The sequence below is a fragment of the Durotheca rogersii genome (genome assembly GCF_024521655.1).
Source record: "Durotheca rogersii strain YMJ 92031201 chromosome Unknown GGS23scaffold_33, whole genome shotgun sequence".
Taxonomy (NCBI): Eukaryota; Fungi; Ascomycota; class Sordariomycetes; order Xylariales; family Xylariaceae; genus Durotheca; species Durotheca rogersii.
The window spans coordinates 104,079-120,337 of record NW_026251264.1 but is presented as its reverse complement, the minus strand read 5'-3'; the positions used below and the strand labels follow the sequence as shown (position 1 = coordinate 120,337).

The window sequence follows — 16,259 nt, the reverse complement described above, 5'->3', positions numbered from 1 at the left end:
CTTATAGACTCACCCGTACACGTCATTCAACTCTGGGAGCGTGGGCAGAGGGGATGTGGCGAAGCAGGGGACCCCCGAGTACGGAGTCCTTCATCTCCACACCGGCCAGGCCCCTCTCGGTTTCTCTCTTCCGTCTATCGTCTTCTTTTTTCTTCCCAGTTTGTTTTCTGACGATATATTTATGCTTTGGTGTGCGTGCGACCTGTCGGGCGCGCTCCCCTTGCCAACCCTACAAACTTACCGGTGTCCACTCTGTCCACCATGTCCATCCTGATGACAGCAAAGGCAAAGCGACAGGTGAGCGATGCGTTTAAGGAGCGTCTGGACAAATGAGAGCGACGCAATTGCCTACGTAGCCAGCCGCATCTGTAGCACTCTGCCTTCGATAACCCGGTATAACCGTTAGGAAAAATTTCCGACACTCATTTCCGTGGCTGCGGGTCCCGTCTATCGGTTGCAATTCCGAGCCAATCCTAGGGACAGCAGACGTCCCCGGCACCGCTGCCGGTATTCCAGCCCCCCCGGCGAGGAGCCGCATTGTGTCAGGGACGGGCTATAGATATGTATAGGCATATAGATGTAGATATATTGCCCACACCTAGGTACATAAGACGTGGAAGTATGTGAGATGACTCCGTACAGATTCCTGTTAGAAGGCTTGCAGGCCCATGGGATGACTTTTTCGGTGACGAGTCGGTCGGATGGGCTTTGTTGTTCCTCGCCCTTCATCCCACGTCTCTCTTCGCCTGTCCTCCTTCTGGAACGTTTCTACCCGAAGCATACATCCATAGACATTTCAATGCGGGTCGATTCCTTTTGACTTCGTGTCTTTTGGACTTTACGTTCTCTACGTTGGGCGTGCTGTAGGCTTCTCGAGATGAGCAAGCATCCGAACTCGCTCTTTGCTGCCGTACAACGCCTGTGCCTCTGCCGGAAGGGTGTCCTGGCCCGTACGGCTAAAGAGACTCTAAATGTTATCCACAATGAGCGGCGCTACTCCAGTTGTTATACCTGCCCGGACCCGCCGTGCCCCCTTGGGTCGGGGTGCGGCGATGGGGGATGAGGCTGAACGGGAGTTAGACGGCTAGCGGCAGTCATGCAACCTTAGGGGCGATAAGTAGTCGTGGTTCGGGGTAGGTTTACCGGAACCAGATTGTTGTCTCTGATCTAGGGCCCGGCGGCGGCGGCAGGGGTAATGACGGTGAGTAACTCTGTCAAGACGTGCGAGACTCGCACCAAGCCCCGAGTTTCCAGGATTTCCGCGTAGACGTATTGATACGCTCGCGCACACGCGAGGGCGAGCTTAAAGGGACGTTGTATTCGCGCTCAATTCATCAGCCTGTCTTGCCCTATCCCGCATCGATATAGTTAACCTTGCGGATAGGTAGGTATATAGGCAGGTAAGCCCTTTCGGATGGGTGTATAGGTAGGTAGCGACAACCTTTGGCCTACCAAATTTATGTCGCAGTCTTCGAGCTGCGGTTACATACACACGCGCGGCGTCAGAAATACCTACCCACTGCCCTATGCCAACCCAGCCGTTTCGTACTGGCTATTCCCGATGCACATCCCCAGGCTCCCCTCCGCAATGGTCTTCGACTTTGTGTGAAATAGAGGGGGCTTGCCCTAGTTTTCGAGAGCACCACCCCACACGCTACACTACCGAGCGGGTTACCATAGAGAGCAAGAAGGTAAGAGGGGCTTATATGGGTGACCCTTGTCGGACGCAACGCCTAAATACTAATACGGGCCAACTTTACAGATCCCGCATTCGACTCACTTCGAAGGTCCAGATTGGCGACGGCCTTTGGGGACGAGACATGACATGGGTTGAAGGGTTGACAGCAGATCCTGGTGGGAAGGAAACAGAAATCGAAGAAGCTAACGGCTTGTCACTTTGGGGTACACGATTACCTCTCTTTCTCATTTTAAGTCTAGGAATCATCCGTGGCCGAGCGTCCATCCGTGTTGGCATCTATCAGCTGGCATGAAGAAAGCTCCAAGTACGCGGCCGTCAACAGCGCCCCGAGGCTCGTACGTCACTGGGCAGGCCGCTCCAGAAACCTTATCATTATTCCGTCACACAGCATCCAGAGCTTTCTTCGTACTGGCGCGGATCGCAAAGGGGGGAGAGGAGGCCGTCAGGTATTACGCGGTACCCGGAACCGGCCCATTTCCCGTTTACGTCGCTCTGGCCTGTCAGGATTGGCCCTCTCGATGTTGTTTGACTAAAGCAGGTGGTGGCCGTACTCGAGGTTGTCGTGGCAACTAGCGACGCGGCGCGACACGACGCCCTCTAGACGCCTCGATACCCCAGTTTGCAACCAGTTCTCCAGGCACATGACCATCACTCCGTGTCATTCCTCAGCGGTGCGGCGTAGACTTGCCCACAGCTTTATGCAGCGGTGTTTTGACTCGCCAGGTTTTCGCAGTAATAGCCCTTGCGCCTTATTCGGCCCGCGACCGACCAAGGCTGGACCGGTGTGGTTTAGCAAGACCGGTAGGTATCCATAGTTGAGAGGGAGTCCCTCCTTGCGCATTGATTTAATGGGCCCGTGGCCCTAGCATAGCTGCTGTGAGGAAGAAGGAGGGGGGGGGAGAGAGGGGGGCGGGGGGCGAGGGGCCGAGGGGGGGAAGACTCAGATGTTCTCACCGAGACAGAGGGAAATACACCGACCTCCTATGTAGGCAATCCATGTCTATTTCCGGGGGACCGAAAATGTGTATATTCCTACCTATCTTCGTCGGTGGTAGGGTATGGCGTGGTATGGGCATGGCGTTCGGGGCGGAGGCGACTCGCCAGGACCGGGACATCCAGACGAGGACGAAGAGATATAACAACGGTGTAGATATATACAGGCAGGTATATATACAAATATAGGATAACAACCCTATCTACGGTGGAAGAGGAGGAGAGAAGGCGGAGGCCAGGCCTGAGAAGAGGAGAGGCCTGAGAAGAGCAGAGGAGGTGGGTGAATGAATCGCCGGCGAGTTGGACATGGGGGATGTAGGCAGAATATCCGTGGCAAGGGCGGTAACGAAGGCGGTCCGCGCACACGTATACGAGTTCGTCATGCCCTGCCCATGCCGGAAGCACCTCTTCGCTGCCCGGCACACCCTCTGACATCACCGCCCTGCCGCGCCTTAGGTAAGTCAACCTTCTTCTCCTCCTCGCCCCCTCCCTCATAGATCTCGCGCCTTCTTAGCCCGTACGTACCTGCGTCCCACGCGGCTTCCTCTCGTTCTCAGCCACCATCCGGCTGCGAAATCCCCCGGTGGAATCCCCTCAAGAGGTCCGCGCGGCGGCCACCCAAAACCACGGAGTCCGTGTAGTTAGCTATTTCGAAACCGATGCCTCCGAGGCCGCCACCTGGCCCTCCCCCCCCCTCCCCCCCCTGAACAGCTCAGGGCACGACGGCATCAGACTCCAACTTAATCGACGAGGTGCCCTCATTAACCTTCGATACCTCCTTTGGACGCGTCCCTCACGGTGCTCTGGGGTCCTTGCAAGTACCTGGCACGGCTTCTACCACTCCGAAGATACCAGCCCTCCCGCCCACAACAAGGTTCGGTCGGCCAGCATACGTTCGACGAGTACGTGCGTAGAAATAGAGAGTTCGGAGGGAGCCCAGTGTCCAGGGGTCTTCTGTCCTCTGATCCCTGGAGCTGGCCATCGGAGGTCCCAGGACATTTCGTATAAAAGAACTCCTTCCTCTTCTCGCAGAGGCCTCTCCTTTCTTGCCAACACAGAGACACAACGCACGCACGCACACTCTGGATCGCACTCGCTCGGCCATCGCACGATTACACTCATTCAACCGTCGCAAGTGAAAGCGGAGATTAATCTTCTCGCTCGAGTTGAATTTTGGCCCTTTCCAATACCCATCGGTCAACATCAATCCATCAACCTTACACCGGCATCCGCAACCTTGGTGTTTGGGTTTCGTCTCCGACGTCTTTTGAGCTAGCTTGATCTGCCTCACACATATACCAACAGCCAGGACTTGGCCTGGCTATCTCCTTCTCTCACAGCGTATAATATCCCAACCCAGGACAGGTGAACGTCATAATCCAGCAAGTCACAGGTACGATAATACCCGGCTTTCGAAGACGTAGTTTCCTGTCACTAACCAGAACTTCTCTAGCCAGAAAGAAGCCTCTTAGCGGCCGATCTACTATTTACGTTCCCGCCGAGAGTCTGAAAGTTCGGTTATCTGCCGTGACGAGACAATGTCGAGTATGATCCCCGGATCCGCCATGCTGGGTGGACAATCCGGCCCTGCCTTGGGCCCGACCTTTATCGGCTACATAGGGAGCACGATGGATGCCCTCATACTATTCGAAGCGTGTCTCTGCGGCCGGTTCTCGCATGTGCCAAGACGACCACACGATCGAGAACGCCCCGACCTGATCGTCAGCGGCAATGTGTTTATCTATGAAGAGCACTCATCTGGAATCAAACGTTGGACGGATGGTGTTCCCTGGAGCCCGAGTCGGATTCTCGGCAATTTCTTGTTGTATCGCGAACTAGACAAACCTTTCCAGCCGGGCGAGAAGAAGAGGGCTATGAAACGCCAGCGGCCGTGTGATGGATCGATATCCAAGCCGACACCCAACTCGAGGACTGTCGCAACTGCCAGTTACACCAATTTCATGGCGGGTGCAGTCTCGATGGCAGACTTGGGGAGCTCGGTGAATACCCGAAATGACGCAGAGAGAGCTCTCGTCGGATCCCTCGTTGACTCGTATCAATTCAAGCAAGAAGGCCTGATAAAGAAGACGATCAGCGTCTCCCACCGCGGCGTCCAGCATCACCTAGTATCCTATTACACCATCAAAGACGTTTTATCGGGCAAACTGACGACGCCAACCGAAGCCCCCTCACTCCTTGGCATTACCCCCCGGCCGACCCTGATATCTTCGGGAAACTTCAGAGCCCCCGTCGACGACCACGAGTATGTCCTACCCGATCAGAGCCGAGGGCCCGCCACTGCCACTCCACCGTATGGAACCTACACCTTTGGCGACGGACGAATGCCGTCGAGCTTGATACCTTCGGGCAATTTCAGAGCCCCCGTCGACGACCACGAGTATCTTTTGGCCGACCATCCGGGCCGAGGACCCACCTCTACCACTCCACCGTACGGAACCTACAGCTTTGGCGATGGGCGGATGCCGTCGACGCCCGCTCCGAACAGCTACGCTCCAGCTAATTACGCCAACCCCTATATTCCCCCGTCGTCTTACAACATGAGCCATGGGCCCCCACCTATTTCGTATGCACCGGTTACGACATCGTATAATTATGACCAGACTATAGCGTCTTACGGGATGGCTCCACGGTCTCCCGTCAGCTATAACCCTCCGCCGTCTGCATCGACTCAACATCCTACAAACTTTACCAGGGTCAGCGGGGCCAGCGGAATCACCTACACGTCACCCAGTCCCATTGACAGAGCGAGGCATCCAGCGAATCTTGGCTTGCATTTGTAGAAAACAGACCATAGTAGACTCGTTCAGATAGTCTAGGTTGATAGACTTGGTCACTGGCGAAGCAAGTTGTGTAATTCCTATGTTAATGCTAATGTCTTTACGTCTCTTTAAGATAGGTCACCACTCTTCGGGCTACCAATTTACGGGCTACCGCGTTTAGGCCTGTAAACGCGTGTTTTTTTCGCGATACCTTCGTTTATAGAATCTATACTTTTTTCGATTAGTTTTAGTCCTCCGTAGTTAATCTTATTATCAATTTGCTTCTATAGGTTTATTAATTCTCGTAATAGCTTTAACAAACATTTAAATCCGCGCGGCCATTATTACTCGGTACCTACGTTAAATATAGTATAAGCATTCGTTAAACTATTCTCAAGATGCATAGGCAACCTTCAATTCGAATATGCCAGCCCATAGCCATGATGCCCCATTCAACTGGCAGGTAGGGATAGCAAGCCAGGTAAGTTAAATCAAGTTGATGCCCAGGCGGGTGAAAACAATGGCAGCAAGACCTACCTCGTACCTATACAAAGGCAAATAATGAGGCTCAATTGTCGCTTGTTTGTGCCCCCTTCTCCCTCAGGCTCTTGGGCAATAAGTCAGGATGAGTGGAAAATAGCCGAGTACACCCATTAACTACCTACTAGAACAGACAGACGGACAAATCCCGCCATTGATGTCTCGCCTGCCACGAGTCCTTCGGGGCGTCAATGACTCCTACGATTTCAGCATGTCCATGCTAAGTGAGTCACTTGCAACTTACGCAAAGCCGCCAGTAACGCATGTGCCCATAGTACCCTGGGGCACCCGAGTTCCTCGCAAAGTGACACAGGAGGGTTGAGCCCGTGGGTGACTAACTATATTCTCCTACTCAAGAAAACTCTACAGCCAACCTGAGGTGTCTTCCGCATTATACATATTACCCTTCTCCCAACCTGGAACCGATTTGCTTTCCTTCCTCCCCATTTACCTCCGTTCTACAGCCATCAGCGCAAAAGCGTCTTCTATTCTCTCTCTCCATCTCCTCGCGAGCATCAAGAACACAAAGTCGAGACCCCCCGGTCCGTCCGGCCCGTAGGCGCGCGCGATGAAGATCGGTCGCAGCCGACGCAGTCGCCCCGGCGCTGCTCCCTTCCTCTCTCCCCTTTTGCTTCTCCCCCTCCTGCGCGCGCCGAGAGGAGCGGCAGGTCAGGACCTGTGGCCGACGCCGCCCCAGGACTCGTTCGACGGCCTGTGTCCGTGGTACTACCTCTGGACCCGGGACAACACGACGACGCTCACGGCGCGCTGCCAGACCGGGCGCGCGGCGCCGGGCGCAAACCTGACCGCGGACGACTACCACGCGAGCAAGTTGGTCCTCGGCGAGTATGTTTTCCTTTTCTCTCCTCCTCTCTCCTCCTCTCTCCTCCTCTCTCTTCCTCTCTCTTCCTCTCTCTTCCTCTCTCTTCCTCTCTCTTCCTCTCTCTTCCTCTCTCTTCCTCTCTCTTCCTCTCTCTTCCTCTCTCTTCCTCTCTCTTCCTCTCTCTTCCTCTCAAGGATATCTTTGCCACGTTTCGAGCCCGAGGAACGAGGACGTTGCTAACGCTTTTTCCCCGCCTGCGTAGCTGCATCACCAACGAGGATGGGACCCTAGTGTCTTCTGAGAGCGGTCCGCGGGACCCAGGCCCCTTCTCGCTGCAGTGCCCGGGCTGCGGCCTTGTCGCCGTGGCGTCGACCGCCGACAGCGAGAACGGCGTCCAGCTCGTGTGCCAGTGCATAAAGAAGGACCAGGAGACGGTTCAACTGACCAGTATACTCCTTCGTATGCTTTCCCCCCCACCCGTTTTCTTCTCGTTCTCCTCGAGCCCCGACGACAACTAGTTACTAATTCAACCCCCCGCCGCCCTTTACCGCACGCAGGAAACGTTCTCCACGTCCGCGACGGCACTCTGACGTGCGCGGGGCGCGACGGGTCGGAGCTCACGCCGCAGGAGGAGGCGGCGAACCCGCTGCCCGTCGTGACGGTGGCGCGCGAGCGGACGGTGACGGCCAACGCCACGGCCACGGTGCGCTCCGCCGTCACCGTCACCACCACCACCACCGAGACCACCACCGTGACGCCGCACCACCTCTTCACCGTCACCTCGTCCGCCGAGCCCGGCGTGATCAGCGCCGGGCTCCGCACCACCACCGTCGTCTGGGGGTCCTTCACCACCGTAACCCCCGGCGCGCACGGACACCACCACCACCATCACGCGACCTCGACGGCGCCGGTCGGCGATGATGAGGGTGACTCGGACTCGGACTCAAACGGCGATGATAATGACGAGGGCGGGGACGGGGACGAAGGTCAGGGCGAGGACGGAGGTGGAGGCGCAGGCGCCGAGGAAGCAAACGACGAGCCCATCCGCACGCACACCTCAGCGCGGCTACGGTTCTGGCGCCAGAACGCCTCCGCCCCGGCGACGCCGGCTGCGCGCTGAGCGGCGAAAATCTGGCGCGGCCTGGAAAAGGGGGGAGCATGTAGGTACGTGGCCGCACTCATGACCTCGGAGAGACAGCAGACAGAGGAAAGGAGACAAGCTAAATATGAACATAGGTATTGTTGTGTGCACGTAGTCCCGCCTGGAGAGGCACGGGATAGCTATTGTTTTTCGTTTCGCGCCGGTCGCGCACTCGCGTCTTACGTTGTTTTATCTACCTACGCGTGTAGCACGCAGTAGATTCGTTCTTAGCGGAGCCCTCCCAAAACATTCAAATAGCTAGGCGCCCACTCTGCTCGTAGGAGTTGTCATACTTCGATGTCTGCTCGGCTTTATCATGTGTATGTGGCGAATAGCCTAAGATTGCCGCGACAGCATAATTAGGGACCGTAAACTCTACACTTTTACCCCCTTTCCCTACCGCCTCTACTACCGCCCCCTACCACCCCCTTTCCCACTCCCTCTTCCCCTACCACTCCCTCCGCCTCTTTTCCCCCTCCTGGAACCCTCTCCGGAACCCCGTTCTGCCCCTTTCTTCTCCCCTCCCTCTCCTCCGGTCCCGCCTCCCTTTCCAAATGGGACCCTTGCCACCACGTCGGGTGGCAGGTCTGCCACCTTCTCGCCGTCGCGCCACAGCACGCCGACGCCCTGCACGCGACCCCGCGCCTCGGTCACGTAGCGCAGCGGCACTACCAAAGCAGGACTCGCGTCTTCTTCCTCGCCTCCGTCCCCGTCCCCGTCTCCGTCTCCGACGTTGCTGCCATCCCTGTCCGCGAGCACGACCCCGTTGGCGCTCAACCACCACCGGATCCGCGGCTCTTCGCGCAGGCACCGCTTCACGTCGACGAACACGAGGAGCTCGGCGTCGCCGCGCATGCCGCTGACCACCTTGGCCTGCTCCCTTTCCCGCCCGCCTTCGCCCCCGTCCTCGTCTTGTCCCCCCTCCGCACTAGGCCGCGACGACGGCAGCCCTGTGGCAAAGTGCACGTGTTGCCTGCCCATGCGCTTCAGCCCCCCGGACGCCTCGATCGCCGGCCAGAACGCGAAGTAAGTGCCGTGGACGACGACGTCGGGCACGTTGCCCGCCTCGAGCGTGAGCCGCGTGTGCATGCCCTCGGCCGCGACCGCGATCGTGTGGCCCTGGTTCGCGCGGATGAGCCACCCGCTGGGGTGGTTCGCCGACGCCGCGGGGTTCGGCTTCATGGAGAACCGCTGCTTCGCATCGTCCGCGACCACCTGTCGGATGTCGTCGAGGGTGGGATTGAGTGACCGGAGGCGCGGCCACAGCATCTTTTTTGTGAAGGGGTTAGCAGGATTGCTCTTCCTCTTCCGTCATGGTCCCCACCAGTTCAGTTTTCCTTCTTCTTCTTCTTCTTCTTCTTCTTCTTCTTCTTCATTCCTTTCCTTCTGTTTCCTTTCCACCTCCCCTCCTAACCCTCCCGCCTTTCTAGCGAAGTCTGCTTTCCCTTTTGCCTTGCCCCAGCCTCCTCCTCCTCCCGTTAAAAAACAAAACATCAACATCAACAACCAAAAAAAAAACGAACTCACCACCCGATCCAGTGGCGCGTACCCCTCGGTGTCGAGCCGGATGCCAGCGATTAGGGCGCGGTGCCGCAGTAATGTCGACAGTGCCTTCGAGATGAGTACCTCGCGATTCCGGCCACCCGCCGGGGCTCCACCCTTCTTCCCTGCCCCCCTCGCCCCCTTACCTCCTTCTACCATACGGTCGGCCGCCTCGGCGAGCTCGTCCTCGAAGTCTGACATGCCGCTGCTGTGGGTGCGGATATTACTGTCTTGTGTTCTGTCAGCGGGTGTGTGTGGTACCTAGTGGTAGGAGTGAAGTAGTAAGTAGCCTCAGGAGAGGGAGCGGAGGAAACCCCACGATTGGATTTCCTTAGTTGCTGGGGTTGGAAGAGGATGATGAGAGGGGGGGTGTCAACCTTTAGTACCACTGAAGTGACGACACGCCAGCCGGTGTAGCTGTGGTGCTAATGTGTTGTTTGTATTGATATTACTATGGTAGTAGTTGTGGACGTCACAACGAGTGTTACCACTGTTGCTGCTGCCGCCGCTGCCGCTACCACATATGCCTCTGCCCAGCAAGCCTGTGATGAGGTAACGGCGTCCTGATAGCTTGTGTAGAGCCAGGGTGTCGGCAAAGACGGTGATAGGTCTCTGTTGAGAAAACCCTCTTAGAAAAGAAACGAAGCAGATGAACTGGAAACAACGTCCATCTCGTATCTAAATGGGGGAAAACGAGGGAAGAAAGGCGATAGGCACCTATAGCCAGGTTGCGTAGGTAAGTAGGCCGTCGCGATAAGTCCTCTCCGCCGTCTGTCCGTCTGTCACCGTTTGCAAACCTGAAAAAAGCGAAGTGGTGGTTACCTACTGGGACCTGCCTCACCTACCTCTTAAGTACCGACTTGCCTTTAGATACATAAGCTACTCGCCTACCTTGGGTACCTATCTAAAGTGAATAAACACCTGCCTCATATACCCAGGTACATCGGGTACATTCCAACTAGGTAGGTACCTGGTACTTACCTATGTACTCAAGTACCTTACCGTACTGGGTGGGCACTTACAACTAAAACACAGGTACCCCATCTCCTGGTACTCCAGAAGAAGTCATCTGTGTTTTTCTGCACCATTGTAGCCTACTTACCTAGGTAGGTACCTATATTGTACGGCGGTGCGTCACTCCAGAGAAGCGGCATCATTGCTGAACGGACATATTCGTCTCGAAACCCTAATATTCATACATTATTGCCGCCTTCCGACGGCCTTATTTACATAGTACATTGGTATATTGGTTGACCACACACCGGTCTGTCCTCCTCACCTGCCCTGCTTGCCCTATAGTAGAAAGCCAACCCTCAGCAGGACCGCCAAGACTGGGCTATACCTAACCAGAGTACAACACTCTCTCCCCTCCACCCCCCCCCCTTTTGGATTCCCCGCTTCCCGAGCCGCGAGCCTCAAATCCGATTCCCCTTTGCGCCGCTATTTCACAGAGGAGAACCCAGAGCTCAGGTAAGGTAAAGTAAAGCCAAGGTGCGATAAGGGAAGGCCAAGTAAGGGAACGTATAGAGTTAGCTCAGCCCAGCCCGGTTCGGTGTAGTTCCGCCCCGCCTCTCTCTCTCTCTGTTGTGTGTCCAGTCCGCTACGAACTCCTGTTCGCGGCGGTTTCGGAACCAACTTGAAAACCCCATCCGACACCAGATGTCGCTCCATGCCAGACCGTCGACTCACTCGCTTGACGATCTCCGTGGCGCACACGTTTTGGGTCCCCGATTGATGTGTATGTACAGGAAACATGGCGCATGTCAACGCCATCCCCTTGGCGGTAAAAAGGAAATTCGTAAGCCTTTCGCAAATGTGGGAAGGGTATTTTCGCAGAAAGGTCTCCAGGAGTTGCAGGGAAAAAAAAAGAAAAAAGAAAAAGGAATAACACTAATAATCAAAGCCATCTAACCATGCACATGTTTCATAGCTGCGCGAGTATGCTCTTGCCCAAGTGACCGGTCTATGGCTAACATCGTCATGAGCTCGTCGTTGTCTTCGTTGTGGCATTACCGGTAGGTGCCGCTTGCGTGAGCACTAGCAATCATACTGTCTCGGTTTGCTCGTTTATCTATGCTTCCAGGGCGGGCAATCGAGAATTGCCGCTGTGGTCGGCCTTCGTAAATCTTCTCTGCGGGGCTGTAGGCTTCACGGTCGGGAGTTGATCGTTCAAAATAGCGCCGGATAGGCGTGGCGATGCCCGTTGTCGTTGCCGGTAGTACCAGTCTGGTATTAAGGGCCGAGCCGAGTCGCCTTCTCGGAAGAGCAGACGACGCTAGGGTCTCCTGTTCTTTTGAAGGGGGTGCGGGTAGCTGCGACGCGTACTCGCGCGTCACCGATCGGTGCCCCTGAACCTCAGTGATGGCTCGGGAAGGGGCGCGGAATCGCGATTCCTCTTCTTCGTTCTCCACCGTCCCTTGACGCCCTCGGATGATTATAGGCTTACGATCTGACATATCCTCCGGCTCCTCCGTGGTGGCCCGCCGAGTCCTCAACAGGGATGATTTGCGTCCTTCTTCGGGCTCTTCGGAACCAATTCGACGGGTGCGGGATAGCAGCATTGAAGTCTTGCGACCAGTCATGACCGTGCTTTCATTGGGGCCCACGGGTAACGTGTTACTATATCGCGGGGTTGGCTGTACGCTAGATGAGATCGCACTGTTCCGCCTCTCTTCATATCGAGGTGGCGCTCGAGGGCTAGTGGTGACTGCCAGGTTGCGGTCGACGAGACTCGGCCGTCTCGAATTGGACATCCCCGGAAACTTGGTAATGGTAGGGCTGGCCATGGGGGGGTTCTCTACGGCTGCCGCGACTACTTGCTGTGATTTGGCTTGTAGCACGCCCTCACTGAGAGCAAGACAAAGCTCGGTGAGGCTGCGGCATATACTATCCGCCTTTCGTCTCAACTGTCGGTCGGTGATGGTGGTACCACTACCAATGCTGCTTGCGCCGCTTGAAATAGGGCCTGGCTGGCCAGCGATGCCCATCATCGAGGAGAGGGACAGCGCATCGTTAGCTGCCGTCTCTAGCGCCTCGAAAGCTTCTGTGCTAATAAACTCTTTGGATTTTAGCAGAGCCGAGTGTAGGAGCGGGTGGCTGTCTCTTTGCGGGATATTTGAATCAGATGCTTGCGCAGCGCCGCCAGACCCGCGCTTTGGGGATGCAGATAAAGTTGTCGCGTTAGTGTTGGCGGTTGGAGGCCGCTCCTCCGAGGCGCGCGAAATGGCGGCACCGGAGGTTGGAGGCAATTTGCCAGTCAACTCGAGACGGTGGATGCGGGATTTGAGGTCGTCGAGTTCATCCCACACTGTAGATGGGGCCGCGGTTGATGCCGTAGAGTCCGTGCCCTCGACACCGTGACCCGTGTCACCTTGTTGGGTATCATTCTTTTGAGATTCCATCGGCTTTTGCACTAGTGGCGATGAACTATAGCCGCGAGGGTGGCTATAGTTGACATTGTTAAGCTTTAACGACGACACACGCGATGGGCCTGGAGTGCCGTTGTCGATGGACATTTGTCTCTTGCGGCCATAAGCAGCCGATGCCTGCTCGGGAGGAGCATCCGGAAAGGACGATCGTGGGGTGGTGAGAGGAGAAGCACGGAGGGGAGCGCTATTCGCCTTCGATTTGGTTTCCTCTAAGGACTTGTCTCTGGATGGCCCCCTGTAGGTTAGAGTGCGGGCGATTCTCTCACCCGACTGCTCATCACTAAAGCCCCTAGACCGAGAGGTCTCCTGATCTGACAAGCGCCGAGACATTTGGGGCGGCGAAGCTGGCTGGTACGAGGAGACGCCAATAGAAAGTGGCCGACGGCTGGTCCGCGTAACTCGTGACTGAATTATATGTCAGTGCTAGCCTTCAGGGTTATGCTCGCATCAAGGGAGGTGACGAAAGAGTAAGTTTGGGAAAGGCGACGAGTGTTGTCAGCTACCAGATGTGGGCGACGTGGACAGCACGGGTGAGATTCACGGATCCTGCAACCTCGGGGAGTGGGGGACGTTCCTGAAGGGGACAAGTCATAGCGAAAGTCCAAGAGCTACGAGCGCGCGCGTGCTATGACACTCTGCAGGTTCTGAAACAATTAGGAGACAAGAGAATAATAATCTTGGACTTACCAAGGCACTCGAATTTTCCCCGTGCGTCCCGGTGCTGTCGGTACTGCGTCGTAGAGGATCCTCGCGAGCGATTTTCAAAAACAGATCGCCATTTTCGTCGACATCTGGGCGATCCCCAGCTGAGTCGGGCGGCGTTATCTGCGATACGTCGTCGAAACGCCTGCCCTCAAGTGCTCGCAAGGTCCTATCACGGTGGTTCGAATCACCGTAATCATCGCCCCCGTCGTAGGAGCGCATCGAGCGGACGTTCATGTCGAGCACGAGACTACGTCGCTCGCCGGAAGACCGGAAAGATCGGATCGGCGGGATAGAAGCAGTGCCTCCCGACGAGGCAGAAGTTACCGGCGCTTTGTAGGATATGGGTGGACGCCGCGCTACTGAGTTCCTCCTCTCATCCGCAGTGGTCCTCTGTATCGTTTTCGGTAGCAGCAATTCTCGCTGTCCGTGCGCGCCCTCCTTGCTGATCTCTTCGCCTGGCGATGCACCTGGATTGTCCTCGGCAGCATGCATCCGCTTGCCAGACGGGGTGTCGAGGGTCGTCGCTGAACCGGCCGATAGAGGCGCGCGCCTGTGCCGTGGATGCTGGCGTACCGTGACGAGGGTGTCGGCGGAATCCGAGGGCGACTTGATGCCGGCCGGATTGGGGGACAGCCCGTTAGTAATAGTAGTAGTAGCGATGGCAGCAGATGAACCCAGCGATGCTGATCGTTTTACATTGACGGAGGCCGTTGAAGATTTGGCGGTCGATAGGGTAGTGGGGTTCTGAAAGGTGGACGCCCGAGACCTGGGGGAAGGCGAGCGATCCGAGATCAATTGTTGGCGTGAGACAGAGGGACCAGGACGGGCACTAGTGGTGTTGCTGGTATGGCTGAGATGTTGATTTGACAGATGCGCCGGCACGGGTGGCGGGGGCGTCTCCTGCGTCGCGTTTGGTTGGGCGTCGGGGTGCTGATCTGGGTCGGGTGAGACAGGAGACGGCGGTATGTGATGTATGTGGTGATTGTTCTGCAGCAGCGAGGGCAACACGATGGGCTCTCTCTTCAGATCGGCGAAACGAAAGGCGGGGAGTTTGGACGAGTTGTGGCTCTGTCGGTGTGCGTGTAGGACAGTCTGCTTTGACGGCGTGGCAGCTGACGCCGGAGTCCTGCCTGCGCTATTTACGGCTGTTTTGGTTGCGTTAGTGGTGGTGATGGTGGTCGCAGTCGGGATTGCGGTGATTGTTGCTGAGGAGGAGGAGGATGGTGATGATGTTTTGGTAGATGGTGCGGGAGGCGAAAAGGAGGGCGATGGGTCTGAGGAGGCCGCAGCATTGACGGTGGTATTATTGGGGAGATAGGAAGCGGCAGTGGTGGTACTAGTACTAAGGAACCAGGTACCACTGCGCGTGAGGAGGCATGTACATGCAGAGGCGTAAATTGTTAGTGGCGCCCTCCGGTCCCCAGGTAACTACCTAGGGTACTCAGAACCATGGAAGCCCTTCGAAGTACTTTGATACGCCAATGGCCAATGTACCTCAGTGGCACCTTTACGTACCTCCAAAGGTCCAAATATGGGGGGGCGGGACCCAACTGAAGTGAATGTGCCATGGAGGTGTGGTCGGGCGGGTTGGAAGGGGGGAAGAAGAGTCAGGTATGGTTAGGTACGGAGGGTTGAACAATAAGCTTAGGTCAGGGTGAGGACATTCATAGTCACCTACCATTACCGCTAGAGTTGCCGCTACGGCTACCGCACCCACCAGCAGCAGGCGGGCACCTTTTATCAATTGAGGCCTGAACCGCCTCGGGCTTCGTCGGGACCATCATATCTTCGTGCTTATTCTTATTTTTAACCGTCCCTTCTCTTGCTGTCTCTCACCAAACTATTCCCAGTCAGCTGATCCAATGACGTTCGCTACCGCCAGATCTCCCTCTTTTCGGAGGGGATCCTCTCCGCCCACTTGTATTAGGTATTATTCAGGTCGCGTATGCAAGTATGTGTACGTGTATGTATGTAGGCCGGGTGTGGTGTATGTAGCTGTGGTGTGTGTGGGCTGCTGTAGGCCATGTATTGGTTCGAACTCGCAGGGGCTCCGAGATCTGTTTCCGCATAAATGTAAAAGACAAGGAAGTCCCATAAATGGTATCGAGGCTGGTCTTCTACCGAGATCGCGCGAGATGCCGCCAGTATCGTCGTCGTTTTCGAACAAGAGAAAAAAGGACTGAGTGGACAGGAAAGAGAAGTGTGGTTGTCTAAACGAGCGACGAGTGGTGGTGGAGAGAGGGAAAGAGAGAAGGGAGAGGTAGGGAGAGAAGAGGAGGAGAGGTTTACCTCTAGTGCTCCAATCTCAGGAGAACACCGAACACTCAATCAGAGCTCTCGATCATACTGAGATTTGGCTAGGACAGGGAGAGAGGCAGAGAGGGTAGTAGCCCGAGTCCGTGTGCCGGGGGTCTGGATGGGAAGGATAAGGATGTGGTAGGTATGGATATGAAGGTGGCCCATCGGAAGCTGGTTCCAATCGTCTTGGTATCAACTAACCCGTCAACTGCCCGACATACCTGCCTACATACACGTACATTGCCTGCGCATCATACATACTCATTGGCACACACCTTGGTATCTAGGTAGGTAGGTAGGTAGGTAGGTA

At 56.1% G+C, this 16,259-nt stretch overlaps 3 protein-coding genes across 3 annotated transcripts; 1 reads left to right on the top strand and 2 right to left on the bottom strand.

The window, feature by feature from the left end:
- Positions 1-4,230: 4,230 nt before the first annotated feature.
- GGS23DRAFT_616232 (Gti1/Pac2 family-domain-containing protein) lies at positions 4,231-7,955 on the top strand (the record flags this gene model as incomplete). The annotated part of the gene is made up of 4 exons (XM_051520776.1): positions 4,231-5,406; positions 6,710-6,858; positions 7,098-7,294; positions 7,393-7,955. 4 exons carry the CDS (start codon positions 4,231-4,233, stop codon positions 7,953-7,955), a joined length of 2,085 nt encoding a protein of 694 aa, XP_051368042.1.
- Positions 7,956-8,289: 334 nt separating this feature from the next.
- Positions 8,290-9,949, bottom strand: GGS23DRAFT_322482 (KptA family-domain-containing protein). Its single transcript, XM_051512891.1, has 3 exons — positions 9,896-9,949; positions 9,504-9,748; positions 8,290-9,245 (listed from the first exon to the last, which is right to left on the bottom strand). The coding sequence occupies exons 2-3, from the start codon at positions 9,717-9,719 to the stop codon at positions 8,385-8,387; spliced, it is 1,077 nt and encodes a 358-aa protein (XP_051368041.1). The 5' UTR covers positions 9,720-9,748; positions 9,896-9,949; the 3' UTR covers positions 8,290-8,384.
- A 1,460-nt stretch (positions 9,950-11,409) lies between these two features.
- GGS23DRAFT_322430 (uncharacterized protein) lies at positions 11,410-15,905 on the bottom strand. The gene is made up of 3 exons (XM_051512890.1): positions 15,330-15,905; positions 13,634-14,796; positions 11,410-13,351 (listed from the first exon to the last, which is right to left on the bottom strand). The coding sequence occupies exons 1-3, from the start codon at positions 15,433-15,435 to the stop codon at positions 11,528-11,530; spliced, it is 3,093 nt and encodes a 1,030-aa protein (XP_051368040.1). The 5' UTR covers positions 15,436-15,905; the 3' UTR covers positions 11,410-11,527.
- Positions 15,906-16,259: the final 354 nt, after the last annotated feature.